Source organism: Trichosurus vulpecula, chromosome 1 (assembly GCF_011100635.1).
Source record: "Trichosurus vulpecula isolate mTriVul1 chromosome 1, mTriVul1.pri, whole genome shotgun sequence".
NCBI classification, from domain to species: domain Eukaryota; kingdom Metazoa; phylum Chordata; class Mammalia; order Diprotodontia; family Phalangeridae; genus Trichosurus; species Trichosurus vulpecula.
Genome location: NC_050573.1, coordinates 547771273 through 547788280, shown reverse-complemented (window position 1 = coordinate 547788280; position 17008 = coordinate 547771273). Strand labels below are relative to the sequence as shown.

The 17008-nt window shown below is 42.1% G+C and overlaps 1 protein-coding gene across 1 annotated transcript in view; it reads left to right on the top strand.

Annotated features, from left to right (window-relative positions):
- The first annotated feature begins 3544 nt into the window (after nucleotides 1–3544).
- Nucleotides 3545–17008, top strand: part of RECK (reversion inducing cysteine rich protein with kazal motifs) — a 78496-nt gene continuing 65032 nt past the window's right edge. Inside the window, exons 1-2 of the mRNA XM_036741728.1 lie at nucleotides 3545–3735; nucleotides 16111–16169. Coding sequence (XP_036597623.1) covers nucleotides 3630–3735; nucleotides 16111–16169 — 165 coding nt within the window. The 5' untranslated portion in view covers nucleotides 3545–3629. The remainder of the gene's footprint in view (nucleotides 3736–16110; nucleotides 16170–17008) is intronic.

The following is a 17008-nucleotide window of genomic DNA, read 5'->3' as shown; positions in this document are numbered from 1 at the left end:
ACTGCCATCCTAAGGGGCCATCACTTGGGTCCTCCTTAGGGTCTGACCCCTAGGAGGCCCTGTAATCCCCACAGATTAAGGGATGGCTACCACTTGGTCTTCCTCTGGGAGTCATCACAGGGTTCTTCCTCAGAACTTTGGCCCTGCCTAGGAAGTCCAATGATCCCCAAAGCCACGTGTTCTCACAGTCTGGGGAAGTCCAGTGATCCCCAAAACCACGTTTCTCACAATTAGCATCCTGACACACCAGATTGTCAAGGGTTTCTTGTCTAGTGTCCTCCAAGCTTCTTTCCCTTTTGTTGTTGTCATTGTTTTCAGTTACCTCGGACTCTCAATGACCCCATTTGGGGTTTTCTTGGCAGAGATACTGCAGTGGTTTGTCATTTCCTTCCCTAGCTCATTTTACAGATGAGAAAACTGAGGCAAACAGGGTTAAATGACTCATCCAGGGTCATATAGCTAATAAGTGTCTGAGACCAGATTTGAACTCAGAAAGATGAGTCTTCATAATTCCAGGCTCTGCAATCTATCCAGAGCCCCACCTAGCTGCCTGAAGGGGTAAGATTTAACCCCTCTTAGGTACATAGGATTATACAAACGGAGGCCTTGATTCAATTGCAAAGTTAGCCCCTCTTAACTCAATTGCAAATCTGGCACAACTCTTATCTCCTAAAGTAGAAAGCCCTGGGAACACAAGAAGGAGGTTCCTCCCTGGGTCCTGGCCAAGACCCTGAGACAGACCAGTGTCCTGGGAACTAGCCACTTCAAGGACGTGCTGCGCTTGGAGACCTTGAAGGGATTGGCCTCCTTTCAGGGCCTTGCGCAAGACGCAGCATTTGCCAAAAACACCTGGCCTGACGCCTTCTTTGTTCCCAGCACTATTTATGCCATAAGATTCGGACCCCAAATTGGAATCTCACCCATGACAGAGACCTCTGGCCTCGGACTTCTGTGAGCGGGACCCTGACGGCTGTACCCCGGGATTCCCCAGTTTGTGTGGTCGGGTGTTAGTGCTTCCCCGCATTGGTGATGACTATAAATATGTTGATTTTAGTACTTGCCTGTGGGATGGTGACGAGGTGGTTGGAGCCCTGTCTCTGGAGTCATTCCTCTAATTTAGTAATTGCCTTGCTATCATTATTCTTAAGCCTCCCTCTCTGCTACTTTCAATCTCCGTCTTTCTTGTCTGTATTTTAATAATAAAAGAAAAAAAAACCCTTTCGGGCTTCTTGGAGTACGGAGTGTTTTGTCCATGCGAATCCTAACCTTAACTGTACACTGCCCCACTTCCCTTTTGAGGGGAGTCTAAACTAGAGAGTGGTGCTATTAAGCCTGGAGAATTTTAGGATTCTCTAAAGAGTTAGGAGAATCTTATCCATTTTGAGTGCTTTGTGAGTGTAACAATAAACTCATGAGGGGGTGGGGGATGGGCAGCACACTTGTCTCTTCCACTGATAGGCCCTTGCTCTGGGCTCATTTTGGTACATTGAGTTTAAACCTAGGGGAGCCTAGTCTCCTAGAGAAGGGTCAGGTTCTTTCTCTCATTGTCTATGGCTCTTTAAACCTCCACTGGAGAGCCCTGAAGGAAAATCACTTAAAGTTTAGGTATAATTCCAGTCTAGGGCCTCCCCAAAAGACATAGAAAAGTACTTAATGTGTAACGTAGATCAGGTATAGAAAAGCTATTTATGTCTGAAAGAGGAAACAGAACAAAAGGGAAAAAAACTTTTAAAACAGTGAAAACAGTCTGCTTTGGTCTGCATTCAGACTCCATCGGCTCTTTCTCTAGATGTGGATAGCATTTTCCATCATCAGTCTTTTGGAATTGTCTTGGATCACTGTAATGCTGAGAAGACCTAAGTCATTCATAACTGATCATCAAACAATGTTGCTGTTACTGTGTACAGTGTTCTCCTGGTTCTGCTCACTTCACTTGCATCAGTTCATGTAAGTCTTTCCAGGTTTTTCTGAAATCCGGCTGCTCATCATTTCTTATAGCACAATCGTATTCCATTAAGTTTATTCATATACCACAACTTGTTCAGCCATTCCCCAATTGATGGAAATCCCCTCAATTTCCACTTCTTTGCCATCACAAAAAGAGCTTCTATAAATATTTTTGTACATGTGGGCCCTTTTCCCTTTTTATGGTCTCTTTGGTATTGTTGGATCAAAGGGTATGTACAGGTTGATTGCCCTTTGAGCATAGTTCTAAATTACCAGGAGGTTGACACTTAAAACATTCAGACATGGAGTACTTCCTGGGGTTGTTGAACAGGCATTTTACTTTCACCTCAGCTTTGTACTGTCAGAACAGCTTCCTCAAGATTTATGTGTTCTGGCCATCCAGGCCAGGTCAGGGCTTATGTTTAACATCCCTTCAAGGTTGTCTTATCTGACATGGATATCGTTGCAGAAACTTCCTACTGATGTCAATCATCACCTGAGGGAACCAAGAGTTCCTGGACACTCACTATTACAAGGAAACCTTCAAACACTAGAAATGTCTATCTCAGGATCACTATTTAGACTCATAGACATAGAGACAAAATAATTACACAAACAGGAGAGGCAGTCAGGGGCCTGAGGCCCAAGCATGGACTTGCCTAGGCAGAACATCTCCTCTCTCCTCACCTATCTTCTTTTGACCATCTAACATCCCCTGTTGCTGCCAAGGGAACCAAGGAACTGCTGTATTATCCCAAGGCACTAAGTTCTCAGCACTGAACCACAGTACTCATGGCCCATCAGAGGTAGCACAGCTCAGCTCCATACACGCAATGTGGGATGTGCTCCAATCCAATTCCCTGCTACCCTCATCTTTGTGTTCGCAAGACAAGGCAGAATTGTTGCATCTTTTGAGTCTTTTACATTTTTTGTGAAGTGGCACAAAGTCTATACCATACTTTGTGCAGGAGACTTCGATGAGAAGGTTCAAGGAAAGGGCTGGGAGCATAGGGCAGGAATCACTTACTTCACATTTTTCCTGGGGCCTAGACTGTTTCCTTTTCTTTTTTTAAGTCACTGTCGGGCAAGAGTCAATAACTTGGCAGAGTCAGCCTAGTCATTCAGCAGTCAACAAGCCTCCATTAGGTGTTTACTATGTGCCAGGCAGTGCGCTAAGTGCTGGAGATACAAAGAAAAGCAAAATATCGTTCCTGCCCTGAAGGAGCACCCATGCAAAAAATAAATAAATAAATAAAAGAAAGGCACCAGCTCGCAAACTTGGGTCTCTTTCCAGGCTTTTCGATAGTTCTCTCCCGTGCCCTGGCCCGCAAGCTCTGAAATGAGGTGGACCCCTGCGTGATGCGGAGCTCCAGGGCGTGCAGAAGCAGTGGCGAGAGAGAAGAGAAGCGCGCGTGCCAGGACTGGTACTAGCACAAAGAGCAGTCACCCCCTTCCCTCCCCTCCATCCCATCCTCGTCTCCTGGAAGCATTCCAGCCGCCAGGACTGTTAGGAATCTCCGCAAGGCCGCAGGGCGGGGCTTGGGCGCCCCGCAGCCAATCATAGGGAGGGAATGGGGCGGGGCCTCTTCCCGAACACCACGGCCACAGCCGCCAGTCCCGGGCGGGGGGAGAAGCAGCTTGGTCGGAGACCCGGCCCAGCCCGGCCCGGCCCGGCCCGCACCATGGAGGAGGAGGCGGTGGCCCCGGCCCCGTGCTACTTCGTAGTCCTCCTCCTGGCGGCGGCAGCTGTGGCGGAGGCCGCTGTGGGGCTGGTCCCTGGCACTTCGGGTAAGTTCGAAGGGGGTTTCGGGCCAGACCCCTTCCCCAAGACTTAACCAACATGGCGGAGGGGGCCCCGGCCAGGACCCTCTGGGCAATGGCGGAGGGCCCCCTGGGCCCTGGGCCGCGTATGGGCACCTTCGACCTCGGCCGCGCGTGTCTAGCCTGAGGGAAGCGGGGGGAGGGTGGGGTCGTCCTAAGCCCATTGGGATGCTGGGCCAGGCTTACGGTGGTAGGGGAAGGGCGGTTTGCTCACGTCTACCCCCTGGTCGTTTCTCGCACTCGAATCCCCATCTCCCGCCTCCGAGCTTTATCCTGAGCTCCCTCCACACCTCAGTCCCCACCCCCGGTTCCGAATTCTCTCCCTTTCCTCATCTCCATTTTCATCTCCATCCTGGGTTCCTCTAAGTTCGAGTTAAACATTTACTTTTTGCTAGAAGCTTTCCCCCAGTTTTGCTCAAATAATCTTAGTGTCTTCCTTCTGAGGCTACCTCCTGTTTGTCCTGCATCCAGTGCCCCAAAAGTTTTAGTGCAGCTTTCATAGAGCTCTTGGAACACCCTGTATATCCTCTGTTTACATTGTTGATTTCATGTTGTCCGCATCAGACCGTGAGCCTCTTGAGAGCAGGGACTCTTGCTTTTCTTTGTATCCCCAGCACTTCGCACACTTTAATGTTCCTTGCCTGACTTACTTCAGGACGTTCTTAACTTGAGGTCCAAGAGCTGGGATGGGGGCGGTGGGGGGGGGGGGGAGGGAGAAAGTGACATTTGTATTTTCCCTGACCGCCTCCTGAAATTAACTTAAATTTCAGTGATTTAAAAACTTGATTCCGAGACAGGTTCCAGCCACAGACTGTCAAAGAGGAGGACCCTGACAACAAAAAAGAGGGCCACTCTGGCCAGGGACTCGAAGGATTTGTTGTTGTTTGTATTTCCACAGGAATGGCTTTTTGGGGAGCTGAAGCACACCTCGTTCCTATTCTCTTTAAAAAAAGAAAGAAGAAAGCATTTTTACTGCTCTGTTCTTAAAGTCAGGTAGTGCTAATACCGAATTTGAACTGAGGGAGAATCCTTGCGTGGTTTTTTTTTTGGAGAGGACTGCGGTCTACTTCCTTTCAAGGACTAGTTCTGGGGTGTTTGCTATAAATTTGGAATTGGTACAGAATAGAACTTGAGGTATTACATGTTAAAACTTACAGAAAGTCTGTAATAGAAGAGTACAAAGGCTAGAAATTTTGGGAAAAGATTTAGAATATATAATATTGAGGGAAAAAAACAAAAAGATGTCTGGGGAAGTGAATCATTGTGATCATAGGACACTTGCAAGATCCTCGGGCATTAAAGAGAATCAATACTGTACTTAATAAGGCAGGAAAGTGTAGGAAAACAAGATAAAATGTTTTTAAAGGTGATTGAAGCAAAAAGAGCTGTTATCCTAAAAATTATATTAACCTAAACAGTCTATTTTTTGAGTATTCTAGTCAACTGAAGTTAAACTACCAGAAAATTGCAGTTCTCTATACAATGAAGTCTTTCATACTAGAAATTATAACTAATTAAAGTCTAGGAAATTGTTTAGATTACACAATTACAGTGTCTTTTAGAAATAGCCAGAAGCTTGGCAAAAGTTCTGTGTATTGTAGTTAGAGCCAGGTTATATAACTTCTAACACAGATCCTAGTTCTTGAGAGTATTGTCTAATGAAGATCATAGTTCTTGAGATTATCGTCTAATAAAAAATCACGGCTCTTGAAACTATTATCTAATAATTTTCACCATGAAAATTTGCTTTAGGCAAAACTCTATTCCAAATATTAACTATCAGAAGAGGGAGAACTTCTCGTGACTTTTTTTTTCCTATTTACCCTTTTAAAAGAAGTTTTTATTGGTACATTTTGCTTTTGACATTATGGATACTTCCCAACAAAAACTCTAGGTAACTCCCCTCCTACAAAAGTATATTCCCTGAAAACAGTTTCTAGAACGTTAAAAGAAATGAGGGCTGTTTTTTGAACTTTGATAGTGTGGTTCTAACATTGACCAGAGTACTTGACTAGAGTTTTGTTGCCCATACGTCTTTTTTTAAACTGTTGTAGTTGTCATGTATTTTGTTATTTTGGCTTTGCTTTTGTTATAGGTTATCATGTCATAAAAGTATTTCACATGTTTGTTTGAATTCTTCATATTCAATATTCCTTTCAATGTTGCCATATGCCTTGATATTCTTATATCACGGTTCAGCCGCATCAGGCACATATTTTGTTTCTGGATTTTCAATATCACAAATAATGCTTTTCCTCAGTTTTGTAAATATGAGTCTTCTGACAGTAATCTCCTTCATATGACAATCTCACTGCTGAACTCTTTGGGCCAAAGGGTATGAACAGATTAATAGCTTTCCTTGCATAATTCCAAATTGCTTTCTAAAACATTCTCTTAAGTGATTTTCATCAGAACACAGCATCTGTTGAGCTAGGTGCTCTAAAATATGCAGAAAATAAGTCTTTAAGAAAAGTGGAGCATTTAGTGTTACAACCATTAAGGACTCGTATGTTCAAAGCACTATGCTGTAGGCTGGAAATACAAACATAAAAGCAAGAGCATTCTGCACTTCAGGAGCTCATTCTAACAAGAGGGAGACATCACATATGAAAGGTTTCAGCTTCAAATCAGAAAGGTCCCATGGTCCTTAGGGTGCAGTGGCAAACAGATGGTAACAACTAGTCTTTAATGTGATTTTCACTGACAAAATCATAATATCATTTTCTGATGTACCGTTTGACGGTGCCAGGGGCTTTGGTGGCGGGAATTTTCTGGGTCTTCAGCTTGTGACTGTAGCCCCTGCAGGAGCAGCGGTCAGACTGCATCTCCACAGGGCTTGCTTCCCAGAGTTAGGACTGTGGGCACGGTGCTAGAAGCATTAACTAGTCCTGAGGCTCTTGGGTTCAGGGTTCCGGGCTGTCTCCATCAGTGTTTTGGGTGGAGATGGGGGTGGTTTGACTCGGCTGGTACATGCTCCGTTCCTCAAGGTGCCTCGCTGCTTGACCTAGGCAGGTTTGCCCGCCTTGCGTGTGGCGGGTGGTAGTTGGTGGGAATGGAGCGCCCCTCCTCCGCAGGAGTTACCTCCCTGGGTGACCGGTGCTCTGGGGCGGCGCCGCCACACCCAGGGCTCCTATTGGTCAGCAGTCATTGATATTCACAGTTATTTCCTTTCCTTTATCCATTTCCTAATTTTCAGAGTCAAAAGCTTGTTTGAGTAGGTCTGATTGGAGCTGTTACTTATTCCGATGCAATAACCGCCTTTCCTTTTTGCTAAGGTACTTTGTTTCATTTGGGGCACTGTTAGTGTTTCATATACGCGTGAGGCTCCCTAGTTATCTATAAAGTCTTTTGCTAATTTTATTCCTTAATCCTAAACAAGTTTCTGGTATATGTTATGTTATCCTCACCTCTACCTAACTTCCTCATAGAAGAGTCAACATGTGTTGACTTGGTTTGGAGGAGTTTGTATAGCTCTTTATAGATTTTTTCTTAGTCCTAGTTTGGTGATACAGGGGATAGAGTGTTGGTCCTGGAGATAGGAAGACCTGAGTTCAAATTTGGTTTCAGACACTAGTTGTGTAGGCAAGTCTCTTAACCTCTCTTTTTTGCCTTGGTTTCCTTACTTGTAAAATGGGGACGATAATAGCACTTGTTTCAGGGTTTTTTTGAAGATCAAATGAGATAATATTTATAAAGTGCTTGGCGCATAGGTGCTACATAAGTGTCTGCTATAATAATAATAGTCCATACTGCTCTTCTTCTAAATAGCAAATGCTGATACATGGGCTACAGTTATCTTTCTGCTTCTGAACATCAGGAACATGAAATGACCAGATAATCCTTGTTTCTTGTTGCTTACCTTTGGGCTCACAACAAATCTGTTAACTCAGCTTTACATATGTAGGATGAGAGAGTCAGCTTATCTATATATGTAGTTTTTAAAGATCTAGATGGTATAGTTTCCATGAAGAGCGAGAGGACTCTTGTTACTCAGAAAGAGTTTCCATACTCTTTGGAGTATTTAGTTCAGTTCTGGGTGCCAGAGTTTGTGAAGCATATGAATAAGCTGAAAAGCATCCAAGGTAGGGCAACCAGAATAGTGAAGGGCCTTAAGTCTATGTCGTATGAAGATCGTTTGAAGGAACTGAGAGGTGTTTGGCCTGAAGAAAAGAAGATTTGGGGTAGAGGTTGGGGCAGAACATGATAGCTGCATTCAGAAACTTAAAATGATCACATTGAAGAGGAATTGGACTTGTTCCCTTTGACCCCAAATGGCAGAACAGAGAGCATTAGGTGAAAGTTGGAAGGAAACAAATTTGGGCTTGAGATGGGGGTGGCGGGGACGGGGGGGGGGGGGGGGGGGGGGGGGGGGCGGAGGGGAGGAGACTCGACTGCCTATCAACTAGAGCCATCTAAAAGTGAAATAAGCTATCTCCAGAGGATGTGGAGAAGGTTCTCCTTCCATGGAGGGCTTCAGGTAGAGACTAAACAACTACGTCACTCTCCTTAGTGGGGATTTGCTTCGGATGTGGGTTGGACTAGCTAGCTAGTGATAGCGCTTCCAGCTCTTTTGATTCCTTTACTCCAAGTATCTCCAAGGTGAATCTGTGAGCAGTGTTCCTTTTAGCTGTAATTTCCTTATGTAAGAAAGTTCTAAGGTGTAATTGCTGGTTTTATTTATAATGAGGATCTAGCTATGAAATGAAAAATTTGGACTAGATGGCCTCTGAGGTCCTTCCAGCTTTAGAGCTATGATCATTCAGGCTTACTTTCTCCAGAAGTCTGTCAACTTGGTCATTGGACAAGGATCTTACACTGAGTACCAAAATTGTTTATAGATGGTCTAAAAACTAATTTATTGTATTATTCTGTTTCCTTTTCTACAACTCTGACCATGTCACAGTAGAAGCAGAAGGGAACAACAGAATATGGAAAAATATTTTATGTGGTTTTTGTTTGTTTCATGATTTGTCGTGGCTAAATAATTTATCTTGTGGTGTTGAATTTATTGGAAATGGGCCTTTACAGACTTTTAGCCTTGGTTAGCAGACACAGGCTATTGCTGGAACTAAATATTTGTTGAAATAATTTTTTGTTTCTTTTGCTTTCCTTTTTTTGTTCATGATACCTTTTGAAAACTAATTTTTTTCAATCCACCTTCCATCCTCACCCCCATTCCCCATTGAGAAAGAAGAAAAACAGCCCCCCCGTTACAGATTTGTATAGTCAAGCAAAATAAATTCTCGTATTGGACATGTCCCAAAAAAATATTCCCCATTCTGCACTCTGAACTTTTCACTTCTCTATCAGGAAGTGTGGGAAGCATGGTCATCATGAATCCTATGGAATTGTGATTGGTTACTATGCTGATAAGGGTTCTTAATTATTTCACAGTTGTTTATCTTTGCAATATCATTGTCATTGTAAAAATTGTTCTGGTTCTGCTATCTTCACTGTGCATCAATTCACACAAGTCTTAGCATAGTAGTATTCTGTCACTTTTATATTACCATAACATATTCAGCTATTACCCAGTTGAGGGGTACCCCTCAGGTTCCTATTCTTTAACACCTCAAAAAGAGCAATAAATATTTTTGTACATGCTTTGAGTTTGGAATGCTTGGGACCAAATCTGTCACTTAATCTACCTTCCCTTTAATTTTCCTTTCTCTTCTGTTTCCCTAATGAATGAAGTATATTTCATAGTGTATGTACCCACTGTGTGTATATGTATTCTGTTCTCCATTGATGAGTTCAGATAAGAGTAAGGTTCACATCTCAGCTGCTCCCCCATCCTTTCCTCCCACTTTAAATAAACTTCTACTTGCATACTCTTGATTATATGAAATAATTTTCCCTAACCTTCTCCTTCCCTCCACCCTCCATATATTTTTCTCTTCCTTTCTGTTCTATTAAGAATCATTACTGGGGGCGGAGCCAAGATGGCGACTGGAAAGCAGGGACTAGCGTGAGCTCCCCGCCAAGTCCCTCCAAAAAGCTATAAAAAATGGCTCTGAACCAATTCTAGAACTGCAGAACCCACAAAATAGCAGAGGGAAGCAGGGCTCCAGCCCAGGACAGCCTGAATGGTCTCTGGGTAAGGTCTATCCCACACGGAGCTGGGAGCAGAGCGGAACAGAGCCCAGCGTGGTTGGCACGGACCAACCAGACCAGGAGCCGGGCGGAGCGTGCCCTAGTGAGCTGCAGCAGTTACCAGACTTCTCAACCCACAAACACCAAAGACAACAGAGAAGATTAGTGGGAAAAGCTGCGGGAGTGGAAGGAGTTCGGGGTTCGGCTATGGCCGGGGGCGGGGGGGGGGGGGAGCAGCGGAGGTGGGGCAGCTACAGAACTACAGCTGCAGTTGCTTCCGGCCCCAGGCCCACCTGGTGGGAGGAATTAAGTGGCAGATCAGAGCAGGAGTGAAGAGCCTGCTGAAGATCTAAGTCCAGTTCGGGTTGGGGGCTCTTGGGGAAGGGGGAGTGCTGGTGCGGCAGAGCTGGCACATCCCCGCCCAAGCTTGGAACATAGTTCTCTTAACTCTACAAGTAGTCATACCCCGCTGAAAAACTCAAGGTTCAAGTCAGTTGGCTGGGAACATGGCCAGGCAGCGAAAACACACCCAGATTCAGTCTCAGACTCTGGAATCAATCTTTGGTGACAAAGAAGACCAAAACATACAGCCAGAAGAAGTCGTCAAAGTCAAAGAGCCTACAACAAAAGCCTCCGAGAAAAACATGAACTGGTCTCAGGCCATGGAAGAGCTCAAAAAGGATTTGGAAAAGCAAGTTAGAGAAGTAGAGGAAAAATTGGGAAGAGAAAAGTCAATGGCTTGCTAAAGGAGACCCCCCCCAAAAAAAATACTGAAAAATAGACTGAAGAAAACAACACCTTGAAAAATAGACTAACTCAAATGGCAAAAGAGCTCCAAAAAGCCAATGAGGAGAAGAATGCCTTGAAAGGCAGAATTAGCCAAAAGGAAAACGAAGTCCAAAAGACCACTGAAGAAAATACTACCTTCAAAATTAGATTGGAGCAAGTGGAAGCTAGTGACTTGATGGGAAATCAAGATATTATAAAACAGAACCAAAGGAATGAAAAAATGGAAGACAATGTGAAATATCTCACCTGGAAAGTAGATCCAGGAGAGATAATTTAAAAATTATTGGATTGTCTGAAAGTCGTGATCCAAAAAAGAGCCTAGATATCATCTTTCAAGAAATTATCAAGGAGAACTGCCTTGATATTCTAGAGCCACAGGGCAAAATAGAAATTGAAAGAATCCATCGATCGCCTCCTCAAATAGATCCCCAAAAGAAATCTCCTAGGAATAGTGTCGCCAGATTCCAGAGCTCCCAGATCATGGAGAAAATACTGCAAGCAACCAGAAAGAAACAATTTGAGTATTGTGGAAACCCAATCAGAATAACCCAAGATCTGGCAGCTTCTACATTAAGAGATCGAAGGGCTTGGAATATGATATTCCTGAGGTCAATGGAGCTAGGATTAAAACCAAGAATCACCTACCCAGCAAAACTGAGTATCATGCTCCAAGGCAAAATATGGATTTTCAATAAAACAGAGGACTTTCAAGCTTTCTCAGTGAAAAGACCAGAGCTGAATAGAAAATTTGACTTTCAAACACAAGAATCAAGAGAAGCATGAAAAAATAATCAAGAAAAAGAAAGTGCAAGGGACTTACTAAAGTTGAACTGTTTTGTTTATATTCCTACATGGAAAGATGATGTGTACGATTCATGAGACCTCAGTATTAGGGTAGCTGAAGGGAATATGTGTATATATATATAAATATATATATATATATATATACACACACACACACATATACACACATACATTCTCAAGGGAGAAAATTCAATAAAGAGGGATAGGTTAGGAAGGAGCAAAATATAGTGAGTCTTTTACAACATGAGTATTGTGGAAAGGTTATACATAATGATACGCATGTGGCCTATGTTGAATTGCTTGACTTCTTAGGGAGGGTGGGTGGGAAGGGAAGAGGGGAGAGAATTTGGAATTCAAAGTTTTAAAAACAGATGTTCAAAAACAAACAAAAAAAGTTTTTGCATGCAGCTAGAAAATAAGATACACAGGCAATGGGGTGTAGAAATTTATCTTGCCCTACAAGAAAGGAAGGGAAAAGGGGATGGGAGGGGAGTGGGGTAACAGAAGGGAGGGCTGACTGGGGAACAGGGCAACCAGAATATACGCCATCTTGGAGTGGGTGGGAGGGTAGAAATGGGGAGAAAATTTGTAATTCAAACTCTTGTGAAAATCAATGCCAAAAACTAAATATATTAAATAAAAAATATTTAAAACAAAACAAACAAACAAAAAAAAGAATCATCACTGAATGGGTATTACCTCACCCAAATTGAAAACTTGAAAAGACCTTAAGCCTGAAAGGGCCAGGGTCTCCCAATGCATCCTGGGCCACCTCCAGTCATCCACTGGACCCAGAATCCTTTGGAGGAGAAAGTGAGGATGGTGACCTTGCACAGCCCTTGCTCACTCAAATCAAAGTCAACTGCAAGTCATGTTGTCATTTCTCTGATGTCAAGGTCCTCTTCCAGAACGAAGGACAAAAATACAACAGCAGCAATTAAGAATCATCAAGACGTAACAACCATTCCCAGGCCTTTTGTCTAATTAGATCCAGATGATAGGGTTCACAGGGGTTTACATGTTTATAATTTCCTAGATTAGAGTATAAATAATCTATCCTTATTTAGTCCCTTATGATTATTTATTCGTGTTTACCTTTTTATATTTCTCTTGACTCCTGTGTTTGCACCTCAGAGATGTTGTGCAACTCTCATCTTTTCATCAGGAATGCTTAGAAGTCCTCAAGTTCATTAAAGATCCATTTTCCACCCCCTCTAGGATTATATTCAGTTTTTCTTTTTCTTGGCTATAAGCCTATATCCTTTATGTTCTGAAATATAGTATTCCAAGCTCTTTACTTCTTAGGGTGGATGCTAAATCTTGTGTGATCCTAACTGTCTCTCCTTGGTACTTGAACTCTTTCTTTCTGGTTGCTTGCATTATTTTTTCTTTGATTTGGAAGCTCTGGATTATTGGCTACATTGTTTCTGGAAGTTTTCATTTAGGAGTTTCTTTCAGGAACCGACCAGTGTATCTTTTCCTCTCTCCTCTTTATCCTCTGGCTCTGAAAGATCTGAGCAGTTTTCTTTTATGACTTCTTGAAATATGATGTCTGTGCTCTTTTGGTCTTGATTTTCAGGCAGTCCAATGATTCTTCTGTCTTTTGTTTTGTTTTTTGTCTGTGAGATAGCTAAAATTTTCTTCTTTTTTTTTCAGTCTTTTGTCTTATCCAGTCATCGGCTTCTATTTGGTTCAGTTGAGGATTTTCAGGGATTTGTTGCTTGGGCAAGGCTTTGTGTGTCTTGTGCCAAGCTGGTAATTCTCTTTTCAACTCTTTCTTCCATAGTTTTTATTTCTTTTCCAAATGCCCTCTCCTCCTCGCACCTAGCATTCCAATTTCATTTATAAAAACATTTTTAACTCTTTTTTAAACTTTTTAATCTATTCCAGGAATTCTTGTGTGCCCAATATGTGTTTTTCTTTGAGATTTTGTCTTTAGATATTTTGGAGTTCCTTTCTTCTTTTGAGTTTGTCTTGAGTATCCCTGTGACAGGTTTTTATGGTGAGGTTTTTGTTTGCCTATTCTTCCAGCCTTCTTTCTGACTTTGAACTTTATGTTAGGACCATACTTTTGGAGGGAATGTCTGCTGCTGTTTTCTTGGGGTACTGAGTTTTGTATTTCAGGATCTTGGGGACAGCTCAGGCTGGGGACCTGCATACTTTCTATGCTCCCAAAGTGGTCTGATCTAGCGAAAAGTCTGATTGCTTCCCTCCTAGTCTGAGCAACAGGCCTGTGGGTTTAACTCAGCAGGAGCTTCAGGAGACTGCTACTGGACTCAGCCAGTATCAGCCAGTACCAGCTGGAAAACTCTGATGGTTCAGAGTGTCAACTCAAGGACTCCCGTTGGTCTGGGATTCCTTCTCTGATTATTTCTCTGTTCCACTCCTGGGTTCCAAGCAATACAACTGATTCTTCTGAACTTAGTCCTTTATCAGCCTAGGGCTGATGACTGATTCTCACCCTGGGATGCAACTCTTAGGTCCATGTCTTCTCAGGCTGCCCCAGATCTGTGACTGAACTAGGTAGTGGGTGACAGAGCTGCCAGTTTGCAGCTACACAGATTTAAGCCTCTTTATGCTAAATCTGGAACCTACCATCTGGGATGTGGCAGCTGGGCAGCATAGTGGTTAAGGCAGTGGACCTGGAGTCAGGAAGACCTGAGTTCAAATTTGGTCATAAACATTTGCTAGCCAAGTGACCCTGCCCCAGTTTCCTCACCTCTAAAATCAGAACAGTAATAACGCGCATTTTCCAAGGTTGTTGTGAGGATCATGTGAGATAACACGTACCGCAGTGCTTAGCATGTAGTAGATGCTTAATAAGTGCTTGTTTCCTTCTGGAATGTTCGGTGTGATTAGCTCACGCCCAGACCTTGTTCTTATTGTTCACAGATTTCTCCATGTATCTCCCTATGCTAACTTGAGTTGGTAAAGTGTGACTTTTTTTTCCTTGTATTTCTTAATCAGGCTTTGGTCTAGACCTGGAGGCATTTGGGGAAAGGGGCAGAGCTCAGCGTATTTCTTTTTTGCTACTTCACCATCTTGGCGGCTGCTGCTAGAGCCAATTGAGGTCATATTTTAACCAGAACTTACATAATGGGTTGGTGGGTTTCTTTTTCTTTTTTTTTTTTTTTTTTTTTTTTTTGCTTTTTGGCAGGGCAATTGGGGTTAAGTGACTTGGCCAAGGTCACACAGCTAGTAAGTGTGTCAAGTGTCTGAGGCCGGATTTGAACTCAGGTCCTCCTGACTCCAGGGCCGGTGCTCTACTCACTGCGCCACCTAGCTGCCCTGGGTTTATTTTTCTTGAGGTGCTAAAAGTGTTTTATAAGTAATTCAACTTTGTTCTTCGTGTTCTTTGATTCCAGGTTTGCTGTGAAAAAGAGTTGGAAGATGATAAGTACCTTGAAGTGGTAGTCAAAAAAAGTTAATCTGTCTACAATGATGGTAGACTAAGTCGCCGTTAGACCATTTCTAGAGTATTATCTTATGTTCCTAGGATATGATATTTTAAGAGCAATACAAGCGTGCCCAAGGTGGTAGCAAACCATGCCATTTTAAGAAACATTTGAAGGAGTTAGGGGTGCTTTTCTTGGAGAAGAAAAGACTTAGCTATTTAGGTCTGTCATTTGGAAGAGGGATTAATCTTGTGCAGGTGGGCAGATTTAGGACCAACAGGATAGAAGTTTGAGGGAGATCAATTTTGGCTCAATATAAAGAAAAATTTCCTGACAACTAGACCAGGACAGAGGTATATTGTACTGTTTTCAGAGGCAAACTTGTTTACTATTGCTTGAGATCTTCAAGGGGATTGTGGATTACCATTTCTTAGCATGTTTCATGTTAGACTAGTTGCCTTCTGAGATTCTTTAACCTCTGAAATTTTGTGATTTTTTAAATGAATCATTAAAAAGGGCTCAGTGTGTTAACTTCTCAGTATGACTCAGAAACCAGGTGAATGTTTACAGAGTCCTTTGGATGCAGAGGACCTTTAGAGATCAACTGTGTTATGTGATTTCTTTGGTATTTGGTTAATTAGGATATAAATGTTGTTTCTTTTATCATTTAGTCAAATGTCTTTAGGGAGGAAGTATACGTTATATTTTAATGAGAAAAGTGAGGCTGATATTAAGTAACATGTAGTTTGGAAAGGCATTTTATAAAATACGAAGACACATAAGTAGATAGAATATAGTAAAATGTCACTTCAAAGCCCTGTTTCCCCAAAACTTGAACATAATCTTCCACTTTTGCTTCTTAAGTATACTTCCTTCCTGTCATCTAATTGTCTCCATCATTTTGTAATTTTACATTATTTTCATATCAGATTCATCTTCAGCTACATTAATGGACTTTATAGTGTCTAAATTAAGGAGATGATAGGCCTACAGTAGTTTGCACCCAGCACAGTTGCTGTGTTGTCTTCATTTCTGATTACTATTTTTTAAGAAGTACGTTGATGAGCTAGAGGAAGACCTCATGGTAAGATAATAACAATGCCAGTCTTTATGAATTTTTCTAGAATTAAGAAAATTGTCATTTAAAAGATGTTATTTTTGGTGTTACAATTCAAAGTGGAGTACTTATTGTAAATATGTGTGGGTTTATTTAGTTACTGACCAGTTTGAAGAGTGAGAATTCTTTTTGTTTTCTCCCTAGGTGCCTTATGTTGTTATCATGCAAAGGACAACCTAATGTGCCGTGATGTTTGTGAACAGGTAAGCTTGTGCGATACTTGCAGAGACATTTAGTTATATAAGGCTTTGCATCTTGACCCAGTAATGAACTGTATGTCTATTTTCTAAGAATCGGCTTCGCTAAATATAAAGAGGTAGAAATTTTTTGAGGAGTGAAGTGGGAGTAAAGCGTTTAGAAACTCATAGGGGAGGTAATCTACTAAGGTGTTGCAGGTGTTGTATTCTGTGTTAGGGCAAGATGAAGTGATAGCTCCTTTAAGTATCAAATTAAGTTCTTAGCTATTTATTTATTTATTTTTTAATTACTAAACTCATTGGTGAAGGGTAATTTAGGATAGGGTTTGCTTGGATTTGAGCAGAATTTTTGTTAAAGTGCTTCATACTAGTCCTGTGGAATAGTTGGAGAGGTATAGACTAGAGACTACAAGAGTTTTCTAGTGAAGTACCTTAGGTATCTGTGCTTGGCCTTATGCCATTTAACATTTTTATCAGTTACTTAGAATAAAATTGCATCCTCATCACATTTACAAATGACATAAAAACCTGGGAAGAATAGCTAGCACAATGGATAGTAAAGATCCAAAAGGGTCTTGCTAGCACTAAACCATTGGTCTGCAACGAAAAAGACTAAATTCAGTAGAGATAAAAATTAGTCTTATATTTAGATACACAGAAATCAACTTCAGAAATATGAGGTTGAGGAGGTATGGTTAGACAGCAGTTCTGAAAAAGATCTGGGAGAATCTTTTTGTAGGATACTACAAAATGTTGCTTAAAGGCTTTCCAACATGGTCTTTTCAGTGCATGTATCAAAAATATAAAAAATTCCCAGAAATAATAATATAATCGACTTGTGCTTT